Here is a 22,207-nt window from a genome sequence, read left to right as displayed (position 1 = left end):
GACTGTGGTTATGAGGTCTTATCTTCTACGTCACGGATTATTCTCATTGCCTAATATATGGCGGGGCAGTAAGGAAAGGCACGATGGGGAGGGATAGAGGAAGGAAGGAAGGAAGGAAAGAAGAGAGGTGAAGACACGGCGGTGGGAAAAAGAAGAGGAAGGGAAAAATGAGGATCCCTGGGTCCATGTGAGGGAGGTGGCGTTGGAATGATGGTCGTGTATTATACTCCAGTGTATAAAAGATAGGAAAGGAGGGAGTGAGTGACTATGAGGAGGAAGAAGAGGTGGAGGTGGAGGGTGGAGGAGGGAAGGATGTAAAGAAGAAAAAGAGGCCAAAAAAGATGGTCACCAGAGAGAGAGAGAGAGAGAGAGAGATGAGAAGTAATTTGGCTTTCTCGATTCGCGGCAATATCCAGACGAATTTCTTTTTATTTTCTCTCCGTCCACCGTCGCTTCTGTCTCTTTTTTTTCTTTTTTTTTTTTGCCCCCCCTAGTCCGTTTGCTGTCCCAATGTTTTCTTTGCTGTGTTCTTTCTAGTGGTCAATTATGGTTCTTGATTAACTGTACCTCTCTCTCTCTCTCTCTCTCTCTCTCTCTCTCTCTCTCTCTCTCTCTCTCTCTCTTCTTTACTCAGCCAATCCGATCAAGCACTTTAATCTTAAGCTCCTCTTCTCTCCTTCCTACCTTACTTGTTTCTTTTTTTCCTTCTTTCATCTTTTCCTTCTTCTCTTTATCGTCCCTACCCTTCCTTTTCTTTTCCTCTTGCACATCTCTCTCTCTCTCTCTCTCTCTCTCTCTCTCTCTCTCTCTCTCTCTCTCTCTCTCTCTCTCTCTCTCTCTCTCTCTCTCGTGTTTTCTTTTATCTTTCGTAGCTTCAAACCTCCCTTTTCTCATATTGTTGCTTTTTTTCCTCCATTCCTTCTCTTATCTCCTCTTCTTCGTCTCTCCTCTCTTTAAGCGTCCATTCTCTTCAGTCCCCTTTTAACATGATTTTCCTCCCTCTTAAGTTATTTCTCTTCCCTCCTTCACGTAACTCACTTCCCTTTTACTTTTCCCTCCTTTCTCCCTCTCTCCTACTTAAATGATATCAAATCTTTATAATTTTCCTACCGTTTTTTTTTTCATTGTTTTTTTTTATCTTTCTCTCTTTCTCTCTCTCTCTCTTTCTTTTAATCCCTTAATCCAACCTTTTCCTGCCTTCTCGATTTTCATCTTTTTTTTCTTTCCCTTCCTTATTTTCCGTCTCCTATCTTAAAACCACTTTCTCACTCCTTTCGTTTCAATTTTCCTCTGTTTTCCTTTTTTTTTACCAAATTAGAGCATAATCCAACTCCCCTTTTCAGTTTCCCCTCATTTCTCTGTTTCTAATTACCCTTTCTCACCCTTCCTTATTTTCTTTCATATCCAAACCTTTCTTTTCTTCTCTATTGTTTCCCATTTCCTCTTTTACCCTTCTCATTTTTTCACATACCTTCCCTTCTCCCTATTTCCACCTTGACTCTCCCCACAATCCAACCTGAGTGTTTTATCCCAACCTTGCCTTGCTAAAATACTCAAGAGGTCCCATGACAGCCTCCCTTCTCTGACGTCAAGAGGCAAACGTGACGCGAGAGGACTGAGAGAGAGACACAGGTAGGAATACAAAGCAATCAGTGGATGGTGGGAGTTATTTCGCTCTATTACCCGTAAGTGAGAGACATAAGAGAGCACGGACGGAATGAGAAGCAGTGAAAGACGACGAAGGAAGTTGAGATGTTTATAATAACAGTAAAAGAAGTGGGGAATGAAGGAGTTTGGGGTAAATCATAGGGAGGATGTGAGTGTGTGTGTGTGTGTGTGTGTGTGAATGTGGGTGAATGAACGAGTAGCAAAGTGGAATGATGTAAAGTAATGAATCAAAGAGGAGGTTTGATGTTATGTCTGAGTCAGTCGTTGAGTGAATAAGTGAATAAGTGAGTGAGTGAGTGAGTGAGTGAGTGAGTGAGTGAGTGAAAAATGAGTGAAAAAGAAAGATAAGTGTAGAAAATCACGAATGAGAGAAACTTTGCTTGGTAAAGGAAGTTAACAGAGAGAAAGAGAATGAGAGAGAGAGAGAGAGAGAGAGAGAGAGAGAGAGAGAGAGAGAGAGAGAGAGAGAGAGAGAGAGAGAGAGAGAGAGACTGACTAACTAGCTTTACATACCTACTCCTCTTACCACCTCGTCCATCACAACCACGAAACATTCCTGCATCATGCGCGGCCGCGGTTCTCCCTCTCACGAAGTCATTGGTGCATTTTTATGAGGGGAATTTTACGAGTTCAATTTACGGGTTCCAATAAAAGGCTCGGCGGTGTCTACGTGCCTCCCGACGCCAATATTGCCCACGACACTACTGCATATACATTTATTTCCACTTGTACCTCCTCCATTTTTTTTTTTTTTCCGGCTCGAGGCTAAATGCAGAATCCCACACACTCGTTTCTCGCATTTGTTAGCTCTTTGGGAATTCCGAGGCAGTGGTAATGGTAGTGGTAGTGATGGTGATGGTAGTGGTGAGGTTTTCAGTGCATTACTATTATTATTATTACCGCCATTACAGCCGTTGTTATTAGCATTATTTCTAGTCCTCCAAATTCTTACGTTTGGGTTTGGAGCGAAAGAAATGTTGAATATGCACATTACTAAACTAACATAACTCTCTCTCTCTCTCTCTCTCTCTCTCTCTCTCTCTCTCTCTCTCTCTCTCTCTCTCTCTCTCTCTCTCTCTCTCTCTCTCTCTCTCTCTCTCTCTCTCTTTCTTAATCCTTCACCGCCCCATACATAATCATCATTCCCCAGCAGGAGGCAGTGAGGGGGCTCCTTGAGGTTATTAGGCCATCAGGCACCGCGGGAGGGAGGACTAAGATGCTCCCTGCCAGAAGTAACACTGGCAGAGAGAGAGAGAGAGAGAGAGAGAGAGAGTGTGTGTGTGTGTGTGTGTGTGTGTAAGGGAGAGTAGCCACAATTTACCGGGTCTCTACACTCTCTTGCAATCCATCTCAGCATCACCACTATCCTCCTCCTCCTCCTTCTCCTCCTCCTCCTCCTCCTCCTCCTCCTCCTCTTTATATCCCTTACTTTTCCCCTTATTCTCATATCTCTCCTTCCTCCCCTTTTTGCATTTTCTTGTCACTATCTTTCTTCCTCAAACAGCTTCCTCCCCCATCACGTTCTTCTTTTTCCTTTTTTCTTTCTTTCTTTTTCTTTCTTCCTTCTTTCTTCCACACCATTTTCTTTTTATCCTCTCCCTTTTCACGTTTCCTTATTCTTGCTATTCTCGTCTTCTATCTTCTTCTTCTTGTTATTCTCTATTCCATTCTTGTCCTTTTTTCCTCATAATCGTTAGAATGCACCTGTACCATCTCCTTTCCTTCCTTCTTTTCTCCTATTTCTTTTCCCTCTTATTTTTGTTCTCTTCCACTTTTCAATCTCTATATCTCCTGTTCATGTTTCTTCTCTTCTTCGTAGTCCATTTTTTTCTTCCACGTCTTCCTATTCCTTCCCATCCTTCTACTCTCCCTCATCTTCCAATTCCTACTTCTCTTCCTTCTTCTCCTCTTTTTTCATGTTTCTCCTTTCCATCATTTTCACTCTCCTCCTCCACTATCTTCCCGTCCTTCTCTTCCTCCTCCTCGTTCCCTTCCTCATCCTTTCCCCCACCGGCCATTATACATCATGAGACTGGGTGCCTTTCATCATAAAGACGATCATAGCCTATTATTGAGATCGTAATAACCTCGACATTGGTCATAAAGATAGCAACTCCCGCATGCCCCAGCCGCCTTCCCAGCCGCCAACGCTAACTTACACTACCGCTACTAATTCTCGCAACTGTGTTAAGTGGCAGTGATGGTGAATGGAAGGTGTGTGGGAGGAGGGAAAGCAATGTGATGTCTGGTTTGGTGGTGTGTGGTCACGTATGTATTCTGTGGTGTGGTGAGGTGGAGAATGTGTTTGATGTGGTGGTGGGACGGTGGTGGTAGGTGGTGTGTGTGGTGATAGGAAGGGATGTGGGAGGTTATATATGGGTGTGGTGGTGTTTGTGGTGGTGAAGGTGATAGTGTTGCTTATGTTTGGTTTAGTTAGGTAAGGTTGTCTGTAATGGTAGTGTGTGTAGTGGTGAAGGTTCCTGTTATGGTATATTGGTGGTTGTGGTGGTGGTGATGGTAGTGGTTATGATCACTGGCTTTCCTTTTTTTATTGGTCTTCTTTGTACCAGTCAACACACACACACACACACACACACACACACACACACACACACACACACACACACACACACACACACACACACACACACACACACACACACACACACACACACTCGGACTCAGCTGTACCTCGGCGCATTTCAATTTTGGTGGTAATTGGGAAGGCGACCGTGCAGACCATCAACAAGCGCGGCGGATGGCGGGCGAATAAAAGCCCAAGGAAACACGCTCCCTTGGTGGAGAGTGGCGAGGGGGGAGAGAGAGAGAGAGGGAGGCGAAATCTAACCAACACAGCCATCCTCCCACACACATAGACACACACACACACACACACACACACACACACACACACACACACACACACACACACACACACACACACACACACACACACACACAGACACATACACACACAAGAAGTAAAAAGAGAATCAAGAAATGAAAACAAAATCAAGGACGTAAGTCGAGGCTGAGAGAAAAATAATCAAGGAAAAATTTTTAATATCAGTAGCGTAAAGTTTTAAAGCTGCGACGTGTTTCGTGTGTGTGTGTGTGTGTGTGTGTGTGTGTGTGTGTGTGTGTGTGTGTGTGTGTGTGTGTGATATGAAACAGCAGCAGCAACAAATATTAAACTACTACCACTACTACTATTACTACTAATACTACTACTACTACTTCTGCTACTACTATTATCACTACTGCTACTTCAACTATTACTACTATTACTACTACTACTACTACTACTACTACTACTACTACTACTACTACTACCACAACTACAAGCTTACCTACTGCTGCTGCTGCTGCTGCTGCTGCTGCTGCTGCTGCACAACCACTGCTGCTGCTGCACTGCTGCTGCTGCTGCTGCTGCTGCTGCTGCTGCTGCTGCTGCTGCTGCTGCTGCTGCTGCTGCTGCTGCTGCTGCTGCTGCTACTACCAATACTACTACTACCAATACTACTACTACCAATCCTACCACTGCTACCACTACTACTACCACTACTACTACCACTGCTACTAATAGTAATACTAATACTAATACTAATACCACAACTACTTCTATTATTACTACTACTACTACTACTACTACTACTACTACTACTACTACTACCATCACCAACAACAACAAGAATATCACATCACGAATAACACCACCACCTTCACTTCCACCACCACCACCACCAATAGCAGCAACAGCAACAACGCACGTTCGAGTGGCTGCCACCTCTTTAAGCGTCTCACCCACGAGAATTTTGCATTACTGAGGGAAAAGTAAAAAAAAGAAAACGGAGGTTGGTGGAGATGGTGAGGCTTCGCTGGTCTGGAGGCGTGATGGTGCAGGATCTGGGGTGGAGAAGCTGGTGCGTGTGGTGAAGAACAGGAGAGAGAGAGAGAGAGAGAGAGAGAGAGAGAGAGAGAGAGAGAGAGAGAGAGAGAGAGAGAGAGAGAGAGAGAGAGAGAGAGAGAGAGAGAGAGAGAGAGAGAGAAACTAAGTAAGAGAGAGAGGGGAGGAGACACCCACTCACACGCTTCAAAAAACCTAACGTAACACGCACAACATATGAAAAAAAAAAAAAAGAAATCCTGTCGTACTCTGTTTCATGAATTACCAACCAACTAAAGTGACAATCAAATATTGCCAGAATAATAACACTGAGAGAGAGAGAGAGAGAGAGAGAGAGAGAGAGAGAGAGAGAGAGAGAGAGAGAGGATGGAGTGTATCTAAAAATATTCAACCCAATTACACTTGAAATTCTAAAAAAAAAAAAAAAAAGATAAGAAAAAGATAAACGAAAACCCGACAAACAAGAAAGCAAGGTGGACAAAGTAGGTGAGCGGCAAAACAGATAAAAAAAAAAGAAAGGAAGGATGGAAAAAAAAAAAAGCGATGGAAGACACAAATAAAGGAAAGGGAGGAAGGGAGAGAGAGAGAGAGAGAAGAGGCACCACGGAACACACAGGAACGTTTGCGGGAGAAGATAAGAGACCGGTGTGTGTCAAGAAATAAGGAAAGAATAAAGGGACGGGAAAGAGAAGGCACATAACAAGGACGGAATGAAACACAGGGAGGGAGTAATCGTTTCTTCCTCCCCCTGCATCATCAAAACTGTCAGCATCCATCGTTCCCCTTCCTCCCTTCCTCCCTCCTTCCCTGTGCCAACTTTGGTCAACCTCTGCCATTAATTCCCCTCTTCCTTTTCCTGTTATCTCTCATTCTTTCTCCCTCTCCCTCTCGTTCTTTCTCTCCCTCCGTCCCTTTTCTTCCTCTTACTCTCATTATTCCTCGTTCTTATTCTCATTTTCATTTCTCTTCCTCATCGTTTTCGCCCAAAGCTAACCTACCAAACCTCTCTCCCTGTCTCGTTCTTGTCCTCCTCTTCCATGGTTCCCCTTTTTTTCATCTCCCTCCGCTCTCTCCCTCACTCTCTCACCATCACTGTCTCCTACTAGCCCTAAACTAACTAACTTTACTCGTGAAATATTCCAAAATCTCCTTTTCTTAATATACCAGCCAGCCTACTGCGCCGCTCTCTCTCTCTCTCTCTCTCTCTCTCTCTCTCTCTCTTGGTAAATTAATGTAGCTTATCACGAACAGCCTCGTAAGGATAAAACCAGATCAGCTTCTCTTTTTTTTTTCTTCCTGAGCGTTTCTTTGTCTCTCTATCATTCACCTTCTCTACCTTACGAGAGTGTATCCCATTAGTTTCCTTGTTCGTGTTCCCTCTGAGCGGCATCCAGGTAATAGGTGATATACGGGAGCCCAGATTCATGAGAGTATATGAAGTTAATTCGTCTTTATCGTCGACTCCACTCCCAAAAGTTGAAATAAGGATATACATGTTAAATCAGTGGACGAGAAAGTGAAAAGTAATGTTTTAAGACGATCATAACACCAATTGCTGTTCTTTTCTCTTTTTTTCTCGTTTTTTTTCCATCAGGGTTGAATTTTCCTCCCTCCTTTTTTCTTTCCAAGTTGGTATGAATTATTAAGTAGTGGTTCTATCCCATCATCATCACTATCATCTCTTGTCATATAGTTTTAAGATTATTTGTTTTATCCTCTTCTCTCTCTCTCTCTCTCTCTCTCTCTCTCTCTCTCTCTCTCTCTCTCTCTCTCTCTCTCTCTCAGCTACTTTTCTTAGTCGTCTTTGTGCTGTAACAGGGGAAGGAGTAAGGGTGGGGTAGGAGGAGGAGGATGCGGGACAGGGGGAGAGAAGGGGAAGGGAGGGGTGGGGCGGGGCGGCAACTTCCTCCAGGCACTCACAAGATAAAGCCTCAAAGTTAGGTGATATTTTGTGTTGGCTGTGATATTTTTTTCTTCAGGATTTTGTCTGACTTGAGAGAGAGAGAGAGAGAGAGAGAGAGAGAGAGAGAGAGAGAGACGAGACGAGAGAAACTGTGTGTGTGTGTGTGTGTGTGTGTGTGTGTGTGTGTGTGTGTGTGTGTGTGTGTGTGTGTGTGTGTGTGTGTGTGTGTGTGTGTGTGTGTGTGTGTATGCATGATTTCCATTGAAGACACAAACGAGTAAACTCCAGTGTGTCTTGTTGTGTATGTTCATATTGTACGTAATTTCTCCCTCTCCTCTCCTCTCTCTCCCCTCTCCTCTCTCTCTCTATTTCTCTCTCTCCCGAGTGAAAATCTACATATAAAACTTAAACTAACATCGTACGTGCTCACATCCTTGGCGCCACACGTACGTAACCCATCGCTGTACGTGACTCGGTGGCAGTAAAACAGAGGCCGGGCTAGTGGACGGAGACTAACGTTATATGTATGCAACATTTACGGGACGTGGGATTGAACGGAAACCTAAAGGAGATGTGCTTTGTCATGCCACCCGCTGAAAGAGAGCGTCGAGTTGCTGTGTGGGTGTGTGTATGTATGTATGAGTGTGTGTGTGTGTGTGTGTGTGTGTGTGTGTGTGTGTGTGTGTGTGTGTGTGTGTGTGTGTGTGTGTGTGTGTGTGAGAGAGAGAGAGAGAGAGAGAGAGAGAGAGAGAGAGAGAGAGAGAGAGAGAGAGAGAGAGAGAGAGAGAGAGAGAGAGAGAGAGAGAGAGAGAGAGAGAGAGAGAGAGAGAGAGAGAGAGAGAGAGAGAGAGAGAGAGAGAGAGAGAGAGAGAGAGAGAGAGAGAGAGAGAGAGAGAGAGAGAGAGAGAGAATCAGAATCAGAATCTGAATCTGAATCACTTTATTTCCATTAACAATGGCTATTCTTTACATATAAAAAGATAAAAATAATGCATTAGATTTTAGAAGAGAGAGAGAGAGAGAGAGAGAGAGAGAGAGAGAGAGAGAGAGAGAGAGAGAAGGGGGAGTGTCCACGTGCGTAAATTTTTATTTTGTAAATTTGAGTTCGTGATTTTTCAACTTGTTTTGAAGAGTTTTCTTTTTAACACACTCACACACACACACACTCACACACACACACACACACACACACACACACACACACACACACACACACACACACACACACACACACACACACACACACCAATCGAGGCCACATTGTTGCTTCTCGTTTCTGCACACTCTTTATTGTGGCGTCGCCTGAGTTTGGCGACCCGCCGTCCATCTCCGCGTCGTGATGCATCGTGACACACACAGGGGAGAAACAACAGCAACCGCGACGCACCTGCTGATACCCAAACACGGCTGTACATGACGCTGCCTTTAGGTGCTAGGAAAAAAGAAGGAGGCGTTTCCTATGCCTTCAGAAAAGAGGAAGAAAAAAACGTGGGTAAGAAAGTCTAGCGTGGTGGAAAGACTAACAGCTTCTGACAGCGGTTAAAGCACCTGGCTGACGGCTCCGCTCCCCTCACCGGCTTGGCAATGCGAGGCGGAGCGGTGAGGGAAGAAAAGTCATTGTCTGTCGTGAGAATATACTCTGAGATGGCTCGAGATGGCGCAAGAAAATAGTGTTGGGGAAAAATACTCTTTATTCGTTTTTTTTTTTTTTACGACTAAACGAACTGTGAACAAAATATATTAATAACGTTGTTCACAGTCAAGTACATTACTCGTATAGTCATTAAGAACACGATACCCTAAAAAAGAATCAAGGGGAAAAGAATATTGTAGCAGTAAAAGAACGGACCTTCACGGCGTTCACACTTCATATCGCACGGCCGTCCTTTACCGCGGAGCACGTTACTTTCTCTTTCTTCCTGCACGCCTCCAAAACTCCTCCTTTGCCGCGATAAAACTGACACTTCCCTGCATTCATACGAGCTGACGTACTACATATACACGAGCTTCCCCTTTAAAATAGTGCACCTCCAGTTTTCTTTTTATGCTACAGTAGAAAACGATGCCACCCTGAGATGCCACAATATAAGGCCATTAGTATTCTACCTCCTCTTCCTTCTCCTCCTCCTCCTCCTCCTCCTCCTCCTCCTCCTCCTCCTCCTCCTCCTCCTCCTTCTCCTATTCTCTCATGCGTTTCCTCTTCCCCTTCCTTCTCTTTCAGACGCAACACCCTCCAATGCGCGGCTCCATGCGCGTCTCTTTCTTTCTCTTATCGCCACACAAAGCCATTATAATATATATTTACTGTCTTTTATTCCTTGTCTTTTTTTGGGGGGTTTCCTTTTGCCTGACTTACTCGCGTGCATCCAGCGAAAAGAGGAAATAATGTTGTCTTCCTCTGTCCTCACTAACCTCCTCCTCCTCCTCCTTTATCTCCTCTCATGTAGGCCACCACAATATCCTCTCCCCTCTTGCTCCCCCTCCTCCTCTTCCTCTTCTCTTTTTTCCTCTTCCAGTGTCATTATTTTTTTTTCCTTTTTCCTTTGTCACACAAGAGGATGACTACAGTAAATAATTAACAACAGGGGGTCCTTTACGTGGATGGTGCCTGCCTGTGTTCTGATGTTTTTTTGCTACGATTTTCATTTTTGTTTATTTTTTGTCCCCATTGTTGTTATTATTATTATTATTATTATTATTATTATTATTATTATCATCATTATAATTATCATCGCCATTATTATTAGGAGTAGTAGTACAGTAGCTGTTATATTATTGTCTCTTTCGTCCCTAGCACAGCTTTAATACAACTACTGCTACTTTTACCGCTACTGCTAATGCTGACACCAAGGAAAAGAGAATCCTCTTTACCTTGGCTAATACTACCACGACCACAATTACCACGAACATCGCTACTATATCCATCATAATTTTCGTAATGTCTTCCCTGTTTACGAATTATCTACATACAGTCCTAATATATCATGTTATAATGTGATTGATAACCTTTAGATACAAGGCGCCACGGCAACAGGATTGTTATGTAGGCATTAAAAAAACAGTAAACAGCTGCTTCTCCATCCATACGTCTCTATAATGAAGATTGATACAAAGTTCCTATATATGTAAGTTTTCTGTGTGTGTGTGTGTGTGTGTGTGTGTGTGTGTGTGTGTGTGTGTGTGTGTGTGTGTGTGTGTGTGTGTGTGTGTGTGTGTGTGTGCTTGATTTAGGATTTTACGAGACGAATACGGAGGGAATAAAATAAATAGTAACTCAGATATGCCAGAAGTAATCCAGTAAATGACAGCAATATAGATACACGAGGAGGACAATCAGTAGTGCAAAGTTGAAAATATTATATGATAAAACAGAAATGGAGCAAAGAATAAGATAAAATATAAATCCAGGTGTAGAAGAGTTAATAGTATCTCTCTCTGTACGAAAACCTAAGAGGTAAATGAAAAAAATTAATATCACTATAAGGCCGCCGTGGTACAGTGGAACCATGCGTGCTTTGGGGTCCGAGGGGTCTCCAAGCGCACGGGTTCGAATCCTGTCCACGGCCCGAGTGTAGGTTGGGCTTCCTCACTCGGGGCAACGGTTTCCTAGCGGGTGGGCTTTGAGATAGGAGGTACCACAAAAAGTATCCCCTTTAGCCCATAAATTCCCGTGAAAAACCCACATGGTATAAAAAAAAGGCAAACTAACCTCAACACAACTGCAATACACCCTCAAGAAAACAACAAGAACAATCACTTTTTCTATAACCTTACAAAAATCTTAGAAAACGTAAAACTGAAAGAACATAACCAAAAATATACAGTCTTACAAAAAAAAACTATAAAGAAAAATCACAAAACACGAAGCAATGAAGGAAAAAAAAAAGGAAAACTAACACTCTTCTCTTCTTTCCCCGCTCCTGCAACACTCGCAGACGCCCATCCCGCCGCAGATGATCTCCTGGAAGCACAATGGACGCCTGCTCAACTACGACAAGGAGCGTGGCGGCGTGTCGGTCACCATCAACAACGGCGCCAAGACTTCCTCCAGGCTGATCATATCCAACGCCAACACTTCAGACTCCGGCAACTACACCTGCGTCGCCCCCAACACCAGGCCCGCCGTCGTCCACGTCTTCGTCAGCCAAGGTTGGTTTGCTATATAGTGTTTGTTGCTGTTTGTTCTTAATATACTTCTGTTGTTGTTCTTCTTGTATGATTTCTTACTAGTATATCGAGGTTTCCCTGATTCCCCTGTGTTTCTTCAGTTATCTTTTTTTTTTCATTAAACTTCATTTTTATCTTTTTTTTTTCTTGTAGTGTTAAAAATACTTTATTACATGTTGACGTACGTAAAGAGACCAATATCCATCACTGGCTTTCTTGTTTCTTCTCTTTTTTTTTTCTCTTATCAAGCTACACACACACACACACACAGCTCAGTGGTTAGAGCACACCAGAGGACCGGAGTTCGATTCCCCGGCCGGGTGGAGATATTTGGGTGTGTCTCCTTTCACGTGTAGCCCCTGTTCACCTAGCAGTGAGTAGGTACGGGATGTAAATCGAGGAGTTGTGACCTTGTTGTCCCGGTGTGTGGTGTGTGTCTGGTCTCAGGCCTATCCGAAGATCGGAAATAATGATCTCTGAGCTCGTTCCGTAGGGTAACGTCTGGCTGTCTCGTCAGAGACTGCAGCAGATCAAACAGTGAAACACACACACACTCTTATATACGTACACTCATCTCATGTTTCTTTTAATCCGTTGCGTTTCGTGTGTATTTTTATCAATTCTCTCTCTCTCTCTCTCTCTCTCTCTCTCTCTCTCTCTCTCTCTCTCTCTCTCTCTCTCTCTCTCTCTCTCTCTCTCTCTCTCTCTCTCTCTCTCTCTCTCTCTCTCTCTCTCTCTTCTCTATCTCTCTCTACTTTTTGTCATCATCTCTTTCTCCTTCTTTGTATCCTTAGTCTTATCTTCCACACTATTCTTCTCTTTCTCCTTCTTTGTATCTTCCTCTCCTCCTCCTCCTCCTCCTCCTCCTCCTCCTCCTCCTCCTCCTCCTCCTCCTCCTCCTCCTCCTCCTCCTCCTCCTCCTCCTCCTCCTCCTCCTCCTCCTCCCAGGACAAAGAACAAAACAACCCTGGTCACGTTAGAGGGTATAACATCTTCGCCTTTAGATAAAACACCAACAATAGATCCAATAACTTCTTTCCCTCCTCTCCCTTTTCAGAGCCACGTCCCTCTTCACGCCCACCCTCTACCACCCCCTCTAACCTGCACCACCACCTCTTTCCTCCCTTTACCCCTCCGATAATCCCCTATTCTCCCCTCTCTCTCCCCATTACCCAGTGTCTGTAGTTTCTTTTTACAGCACTTTTGTATTCGAGTATAACGTTGTTCGCCTCTTCTAAGGTCCCACCCCCCACACACTTCCGCCTAGTGATAAAAAAAAGTAAGACAAAAAAAGGGGAGGAAAAAGGCAGAAATAAAAAGAGTTGGCTGAGTGTGGCCATCGTAAAGGTAGAAATGTGTTATAAATTTAGAGGTTTATTTTGGTGTTATCTTGTACGTACGTGTGAGGGGGGTTGGTTGGTTGGTTGGTTGGTTGGTGGTGGGAGCGAAAGGAGGTTGAGTTGCCTGAGCTGTATTGTAAAAGGAAAGGTTTAGTTGGTTAATTGACACTTTCCCCTTGATGATGTTGACTTCTAATAATGGTTCAAATTGAGTTGGGTATTTAGTTGATGTTTATTTTGTTACAGTGTTCTTTTCTTAACCCTTTGACTGTCGCTTGATCTATCTTTCCTTCCTTACCAGTTACTCGTCTACAGCCACACCCAATTTTTAAACTTGGGAAAAATTGCAAAATGTATACTTTCTCAACGCTAACTTTGTCGTAGATGCTTATAAAGACTTCACCCATTGCTTCTGCAGCTGCTAATTGCTTTGTGTCGCAGTGAAAGGGTTAATTGTCACTAAGATCCTCGCCCCCTTCAGTTTACTTTTCCTTATGGCTTTGATCAGTTTCGATAATTTCCTCCTGCTGCTTCTTGATGGGTTTTATGTAAGATTACTTTACAACATTTAACTATCTTGCTAAACATTCTTTGATATAAACTCATTTCTTTGCATCTTTTATTTAGTACTTTAATTTTAAGTCTGATTGTTTTTTTTTCAGTGTTTCTTATGTTTCTTAATAGATTTTATGGTTAACTAGTAGTTTTTACCTGTACCAAAAAAAGGACAACTTACTGTTTTTATCTTACAAGCTGGAACATTTCAATTATTTCCTTTCCTTTTTAATCTCATTTTTTTCTTAAACCAAAGTCCTGGATCATTTCGTCTTGAGTAGTGTAGGTTTTATTTCCCTCGTGATAGACCAAGACGGATAGAGAGACAAAGAAATACAGACACACATGGACAGAGAGACAGCCATGGGGTGCTTTGTACTAGAGATATCTTTTTCTTTTCTGACGTGATCTATATCGGTACATGGCATCCTGTTTGTTGTTGTGATTAGCCTCCCTCTCGTTCATCCTTCCTGTAGGAAAAATAGGACCTCTCATCCTTTTTCCAAAACAAAAAGATGGAAAATAAAAGAAACAGAAAGCTCCAATCCCACATAACACACCATAAGAAAAGACGAAAAAAAAAATAGCTTCTGTTCTGTACCTCACCCTCTCGATTCACTTCCTCCCATTTCCCGTTCGAGAAAAAAGGAAAAAATGGTAAGACAATGACCGCCCCCATCTCATCCAAGGTTCGTCGGGGCAAAAAACTACCATCTTCAACCTACGGCAAGGAGATGCTTTGTGTGGTGTTCAGAAGTGATCAAGTGTTTACAGACCTTTGATGGGAAGAGAAGGAAAGAAAAAGAACGGGAAGACAACGAGATAGAAAGATGGAGGAAAAGCTGGGAAAGAAAGAGACTAAAAACAGAAGATAGAAGAAAGCAAAACACGATAAGATACTAGGACAGAAGGGAAAGATTGTGAAATAAAAGAAGGAAAATAGAAAGAAGGCAGGGAAAAGAAAGGCACTAAAAACAGAATATTGAGGAAAGACGGTAAGATAAAGGGAAACAAGAGAAAGATAGTGAAATGATACAAGGAAAACAGAAGGTAGGTAGGGAAAGAAAGGAACTGAAAACAGAACAGGAAAAAAAAAAACGGTAGAATAATGAGGAAAAAATGTCAAAGATAGTAAAAATGAAGGAAGAGTGAGAGGAAAAGAAAAGGAATACAGAAGGAGACAAATGGATGAACAAAGAAGGAATATATAGAAAAATGAAAAGCATATTGAGAAAATCGAAGAAAGGAAAAAAACACAAAAGATTGAATAGGAAGAAAGAGGATAAGAAACATAGAATTAAAGAGAAAACGGGATAGGAAGAACAACACTAAAGGGAAGGAGAGAGAAAGGAAATGTCGAGAAAATAAGCATAAGGAAAGACGAGGGAAAGGAAGGACTGACATGAGGGAGGCAGCCACAGAAGAATGGGAAGAACAACAACAAAAATAGAAAGGAAGACAGAGAAGAAGGAATAGGGGTACAACAGGGAAACATCAAAATGGGTCTGATACAGGAAAGGCAATCTCTCTCTCTCTCTCTCTCTCTCTCTCTCTCTCTCTCTCTCTCTCTCTCTCTCTCTCTCTCTCTCTCTCCACCATTACCGTTACCATCACCACCAGAGTTCCTTTCCTTTAACCTCTCTCTCGTCTCATCACCTCCTCCTCCTCCGCCTCCTCCTCCTCCTCCTCCTCCTCCTCCGCCTCCTGCCTCTGTTCCTCCGACAGTGTACCGAAATAGTAGCGTTGCATCGATGGGGGAAATGTGAAGGTCAGGAGAGAGAGAGAGAGAGAGAGAGAGAGAGAGAGAGAGAGAGAGAGAGAGAGAGAGAGAGAGAGAGTACAAGTGAGGGTGGAGGCATATAAGACAGAGCAAGAAGGGCAGAAGCACAGGGAGCCAACCCACCACTGCCCTCACCACACCATTGGCCACTACCACTATATTTGACATCACCTTAATGGAGGGCGGAGCTAACTCTCGACTTAATGTACTGCTGACGGTGCGACCCTCCGCCCCATGGCACCAGTCTTGTATTTCAGGCTGGGGATAATACAGGGGGCCGGGAAGGAAGCAAGGGAAGGGTGGGAAGAGCGGGAAGGGCGGGAAGGGAAGGGAAGGGAGGGAAGAAGGGTATAAATGGCTTCCAGAATGGTTTAGTCAGTAGGCAAAGGGTGGAAAAAGAGCACAAGGTCATCGAGGACTGTGCAGACCTATACGGTAAAGAAAAACGGGTGAAAGAGGGAGGGGAAAAAATGTAGAGGAAATGTGGCTTTGATTTTGTAGCTTGAATAATTTTGCAGTTTTCTTTGTGATGAGTCATATCTAGCAACGAGAGAGAGAAAAAAAAAATAAGCATATTGAAGTTTTTAAAAATGCATCTAGTAGTTATTGCACGAAGGCCAATCTGCAGTATACAGTAGAAAAGAGTAAAGGAACGAAGGCACAGATTCAAAAGAAAAGATAGCAAAGACACACATATTGGATATTTTATACCTGGAATAATCTTTACAGACGATCAAACACGAACAGAGACAAGGAACAAAGAAAAAAGAAAGAAAAACCTGAATACATTAATAATTCACAGCAATAGAACGTGAAAGGAAAATCATATGAGAGCAGTGGAATGGAGAAGAAAAAACGTGAATTTAATATGTATCTCATCAGCAAATTTAGCAATGAGATAACGATGGCCGTTCATCACTCCGAGCAAAGCCAGGGAGACAGAGGCGGCGAGGACGAGCCACGGAAGACCAGAACCAAATGAGGGATGGGATGAGAATAGGCGAAGGGGGTGATAAATGCAGACGAGGGGGAAAGAGAGAGAAAGGGAGGACGGTAAAGAGGGGAAAATATGAGCGCAGGGAGAGCGGGTAGGGCAGAATAAGGACGGAAGGAAGCGAGGGAGAGGGTGAAGGAGAGATAGGAGAGGGAGATGGGAAGGGAGTGAGTCCTCAGAGCAAGAAGGAATCGCTGGTTTTGGTGTGAAGGGAACACGAGAGATTTATGTGATGTGAGACGAGGTAATTTATGTTCTTTTTGTGATCCTCGGGAAAAATTCCACGAAAACCCATGAATGTGATCCTCAGTTATTCTTTGCCCGCCAGCCAGGAAAGTAAAGTCTGTGTACTGAGAGTAAGTATCGCCTCATAATATGTATAAAAGAGATACTAAATACTTGACACGCTTGCTAAGAGAATAATGCTTTAAGACTATCATATATTTTCTTCCCTTTCAAACATGGTATTAACAAAAACTCTTCAAAGAACCATTATCGCGCGAGGTAGAAAGTTAGATTTTACTTATAAATAAATAAAAATTCACTGCCTTTTCTTCCTATTCACAGTAACAGCAACTTTCTGTTCAATAAATAACACTCACTACACCAAGGCGCGGCGGGGCTTCCTTCCTGCATCATGCACATGCCCTTCGTCATCAACCTGTGGAGGGAGAACAAGTTTATGGCATTGGTTTTCATGGAACTTGTATTTCAGCACAAACTTCACAGCGAACACAGACACCTCTTCCGCATCCCGCACATGAGGCACGCGTGACCTGTTTTGCGTTTGACTGAATCTTCGAAGACTTATTTTGCTTCATGTTAATATCATGTTTTCACTTCCCACCAGGTGACAAAACAGCCGCCATCCAGAGGAGAACGTCGGGGAGCCAGAGTGTGTTTGGGGCACGTGGGCGGTTGTGGGCCGCCCTCCCCGCCCTCTTCTCCCTCCTCTGGGCGACTTCCTCCGCCACTCAGCTGCTGTTATAGTGTGGCTGACTCCCTTCCCTGCCTCCCTCTGCCCCTGCCATCACCCGCAGCAACATGCGGCCTATTCTAATGTAGGGGCATCGGAGTTTCCGCCTGTCCTGCACCGCTCATATAATTAAGGATTTGTGAGGTTCACCAGGAGGCACGTTGCCTCTCAATAGAACGTAATGCCTCTAAACAAATCGTGTAATCACCAACAGACCAAGTGTGCCCTTCATTGAGTGTGTTCTGCAATACGGAGTGAATCCTCAGATACAGCGCGTGGCCATAGCAATGTGCCGACGATTTTACCAATGTGTGTGTTCTGCGACAAGACAGCAAAGTACATGGTCTGCAGCACAACGTGTGGATTCCGAAAAAAGGCATAAGGCCAGTAACAAGAGACACGATTCATAATGCAACGTATGGCCATCTTGTAAAGTGCGTGGCGACGTGCTCTCCGTCCTCCCGAGCCTCTCAGCAGAGCACGAGCCAAGGTTTCAGCGCCCTGTCAGCGGCACGGGAGGCCCGGGCACTGCAGCCACACTCACTGATTACTGCTCGCCATGTAATATCTCCCTGGGGAGTTTACAGTCTTTAGTTGTGTGTTAGATACCAGCTCAAGGAAGAACAGGCTGCGCCGAGGGTCGTGAGCCGTCAGCTGCTGCAGGGGAGGCGCGTCCTCCCCTCCCTCCCTCCCCCCTTGGCTCTGTCTGTAGAGTAGACTAATTTTTATATACCAGAAAATAAGAAAAGTACATTCTTCTCTATTTGATGACATTGCTATCTGTAAGGACAGAGTGAATGAGTGAGTGAGTGAGTGAATAACTGAGGTGAGTGAGTGTATGTGTGTATAATACGCATATATGTCAATATATGTGGGACGTAACCTAAATATATATCTGAATATATATATATAAAAAAAAAGACATGATGTTGAACGCATAACTCTGTCGGACTCTATATTTCGTAACGTGTATGTATAATGTTAGTCATGTGCACATATTACCCTTACGTGCACCATGTATGTAGCTAATGTGTGCACAGACCACTCCCTGGAAAAGGTATCATTATAAATTTCTTTAAGATGACCCACCAAGACACCCGGGGGTCCCACAGGGCAGGAGGATGACCGCCGGGACACATGCTGCGTCCCACTCTTGGTCCGCTGGCTGCCGCCCCTCACCCCTCAGAATGTTCAGTGTACATACCTTACACAGTGCTCGTATCGGAAACCCGTCACCCCTGCTGCTCCCTCGGGACTCTCAGGACAACACTGGGCTTTTGCTGACCCGTAAGATTATTTACGTAGCTCTAAACTGCATGGCATCTCAATCTCAAGTCGATTTTTATCTTCAAGCCTCATTTTTCCTGTGTGCTGGTCGAGACTGGAAATTCTTATGTTACATTGTTTACCTAAATATGTACTGAGATATAAAATTGATAATCAGAACAGGCTCCTCTCTCTCTCTCTCTCTCTCTCTCTCTCTCTCTCTCTCTCTCTCTCTCTCTCTCTCTCTCTCTCTCTCTCTCTCTCTCTCTCTCTCTCTCTCTCTCAGCCCAGCCAATAAATTCAAGAATATCCCGAGTACAAACTTTATGATTTCAATTAGCGAATGGATTTAATAATTCCATCGTGCAAACATATCACACGGGGAAATAGAATTAAGGCTTCGTCAGATGTGGTCAACTCACAACGGAATATTTAATGGCAACTTTTATTAACGCGAGGATATTACCAAATTGTTCCCCGTCCCTCTTGCCCTGGAGAGAGAGAGAGAGAGAGAGAGAGAGAGAGAGAGAGAGAGACGTGCCAAATCCACGAGAATATACATGAGGCTGGAAAGGGCGAGAGGGTAAATAATGCTTAAAAATTCTAACCATCACTCCGCTCTGATTTTCTTTCTTTCTTCTCTTCCCCTCTGTCGATTCCCTTCATTTGCTCCCCTTTTACCTTTTCCTCTCTATGTTCGCCTGTCTCTTTCCTCTTATCAATAACTTTTCCTTTCATCTTCTTCTCTTACTTCCTCTCCTCCTTCTTCTCCCATCTGTTCGTGTTATCTTACATTCTTTTCTCCAGCTATTATCTCTTTTCCTTTTCCTCTATTCTTTATTTCTCTCTATTTCCTCCTCCTCATCCTCTTCCTCCTTCTTCTCTTTTCTTCCCCCTGCTCCTCCTCCTCTTTCTATTTCTCTCTATCTTCAACTATCTCGTTCATTTTACCAGTAAGATTTCCTTTCTCCTTTTTTTCTTTCTTCTTTCTTTTCTTACTGTTCCTTTCATCCTATTTATTTTTTCTTTGCCTCTGCTTCCTCCCTTTTCTCTTTTTTTTTTACCATTCGCCATAACTTTTCTTCTTCTCCTCTTCCTTCTTTATCTCCGCCTGTCCCATTCCTTTTATCATTAAGTTTTCCTTCTTCTTTCTTCCGCCTTCCCTTACTCCTCCTCTTCCTCGTCTTCACCATCTTGTTCCTGCTATCTTTCCTATATTTTCCTCTATTTCCTTCCTTACCTACTTTCTACTACACTTTTTTTTAACTCTTTTCTTCCTCTCCCCCTTCTCCTCTTCCTCCGCCTCCTCTCCATCACGTGACACAGAAAAGGTAGTTGTGGCTCCGGTTACCATTGACAGTAACTCACGGATAAAATTGTAATTGAGAATATTGCCAAACTTTTCTCCTCATTGAGATATCTATGTCGAAAAGTGGTCGTCAGTTCCCTTGGTTACCTACACCCCACACCTGTCCCCCACATCTGCCACAAAGGGATAGGATTACTTAAAGAAGATGGGAGGAGGTGTGTGGGCAGGGGGGAATGAGGTACTGTCTGATGTGACTCTTATAGTACTTATGGAGTGAAAAACGTGGCGTGGTTCATTCGCTTTTACTTCTTCGAGTTTATTTTTTTTTTTTTTTTTTCTTGGGGGCGGAGGTACAGCGCGACGTTCATTAATAATCATAGTCTTCGAAGTTTTTGTTTATGTATAAGAGTTTGAAGATTTGATTGTTTTTCTTCTTGTGTTTGAGGAGGAAAGAAAACATTGTGATCTTGGTCCTCTCTCTCTCTCTCTCTCTCTCTCTCTCTCTCTCTCTCTCTCTCTCTCTCTCTCTCTCTCTGTTATGATATTACCGTTTGTCCTCTAGATTCTTTTATTTCTCACCGTTATTCCATACTTTACTTATTTCTTCTACGTCAAGGCCTGAGTCACCTCCCAGCCAGTCCGGGTCGCCTCACACCAACAGTCTTGTCTGAACCTTTAGAGTCCCGTGCCAGGAGCAGTGGTTGGGTGAGATCTCACTCATCACGTGTTTTTACGATGCTTTTTTTTCTACGCCTAAAATCTGTGATACACCACCAGATGTACAGACATTGTATAGGAAACATTACGACCCGATTGATTTCACCTTTATTTGTGTCTCGCGCTGCTCAAAAGTGCGTTCCTCGTGCGCTGTGTTACTCGGACTCAGGTGGCGACGCCGAGTGCAGCCCTCCCAGTGCGACGGACAGTGAGATGCAATGAAGAAATAATGATGGTAATGATGGGAAAACGTAGGAGAGCTGGAATTTCTGGTAATAAGATGCACCAAAGAAATGCTGATAATAAAGAAAGAACATGAGAAAACTGTTATTTTGGGAAGTGAGATGTACCAAAGAAAAGGTGCTAATGATGATGGGACAGAACTGGAAATTTTACCTTTAGAAACTGTACGTCAAAAATCTCCACTGATTGGTGAGGCAAAATCTTGTGACAGACAAAGTGACGAGGAACGCCCAAGAAAAGAATTACATGTGACAGAGGAAAGACTCTTGGCTGTCCCTTGGCGTTCCTAGCTGTCCTTAGTGACCGGCGGCCAACACAAACTTGTAGTACATGTTGCCTCTGGGACGCCACAAGTGAATTTCGTGTCTGTGTCGCAGGGAAAGACAAAAAAAAGTAAAATCCAAGTTAGCTGCGTTTCTGTTAAAGTGGATCTCACTGGGGGACGCAAATGACATAATGTTGCACAGTGTGAACGAATAAGACTTCAACTAAACTCAAAATGTACAGGCAAACTTTGTCCCCGAAAGACACATGAGAACATTTCATGCACTGTGACATTATTCCAAGTATAACAGAAGCTAAAAAGAAAAGTAACAATAATAATTAACAGAGTAACATATTTTGTACTTTTGAGGTAGTGTGTACGTGAATTTCCTCAGCAACTCAAGAGTCCAGTGTGGGTTGTGTTCGGCACTCTACGACTGACTGGCGTCGAGCTCTCGTGTCACGGAGACGCGCGAGGTAGATCTACTTTGCCGCTCAGCTCCCGTGGACGAGGCTTGCGTTTAACAAGTTCATGGTATTCTGTGATGCCAGTAACAAAGTTTACCTGGTTTCCATAGTGCCACAGTACTGTACTTCTGGCACTGGCTCACGTTGGCACTCTGTCCGCTCACCTCCTCTGTACCCCACACCCCTCTCTGGGGCACGTGACCACCGGGTGCCACGCTCCCCACGCCATGAGTCCCAGGGAGCCTCCGTGGGTCCTCTCGGCCTGTCTGAAGGCTCGGGAGTCTCTGTGTAGTGTTCTTTACAATAAAAGTACCAAAAGTTCTCTCTGCTTCTTTACCCTCTTCAAAATAAACTGCTTGAAAGTCACTTACCTAAAGTAGATTATCATTTTACATGCTCTCGAAAGAATTTAGTAAAGGTATTTGTATATACTGAAGATTGTGTAAAAAAAAAAAACATGAAATACAAAAGACATAATACACAAAACGTAACTTATCTAGTGATTATTTTCCGGCATTAGAATTTATAAAGGTAAACTAAACATTTTCTTTCTAAAAGTTTGGGAATCATTGCAGCAGCTTTTCTTGGAGGCATTCTGGTCCAGACTTACGAAGAAGGCCGCAGGGACGCCAACAAGAGACGACCCAAGC

The 22,207-nt window shown here is 43.6% G+C and overlaps 1 protein-coding gene across 2 annotated transcripts in view; it reads left to right on the top strand.

Annotated features, from left to right (window-relative positions):
- The window catches only part of LOC123499764 (zwei Ig domain protein zig-8-like), a 186,968-nt gene extending 165,090 nt beyond the window's left edge, over positions 1–21,878 (top strand). For both annotated transcript variants that reach the window (XM_045248219.1, XM_045248218.1), the window contains exons 6-7: positions 11,414–11,627; positions 17,165–21,878. In XM_045248219.1, the coding sequence (XP_045104154.1) occupies positions 11,414–11,627; positions 17,165–17,304 (354 nt within the window). In that variant the 3' untranslated portion in view covers positions 17,305–21,878. The remainder of the gene's footprint in view (positions 1–11,413; positions 11,628–17,164) is intronic.
- Positions 21,879–22,207: the final 329 nt, after the last annotated feature.

The sequence above is a fragment of the Portunus trituberculatus genome, chromosome 50 (genome assembly GCF_017591435.1).
Source record: "Portunus trituberculatus isolate SZX2019 chromosome 50, ASM1759143v1, whole genome shotgun sequence".
Taxonomy (NCBI): domain Eukaryota; kingdom Metazoa; phylum Arthropoda; class Malacostraca; order Decapoda; family Portunidae; genus Portunus; species Portunus trituberculatus.
The sequence above is the reverse complement of the archived record's forward strand: the minus strand, read 5'-3'. Positions and strand labels throughout refer to the sequence as shown.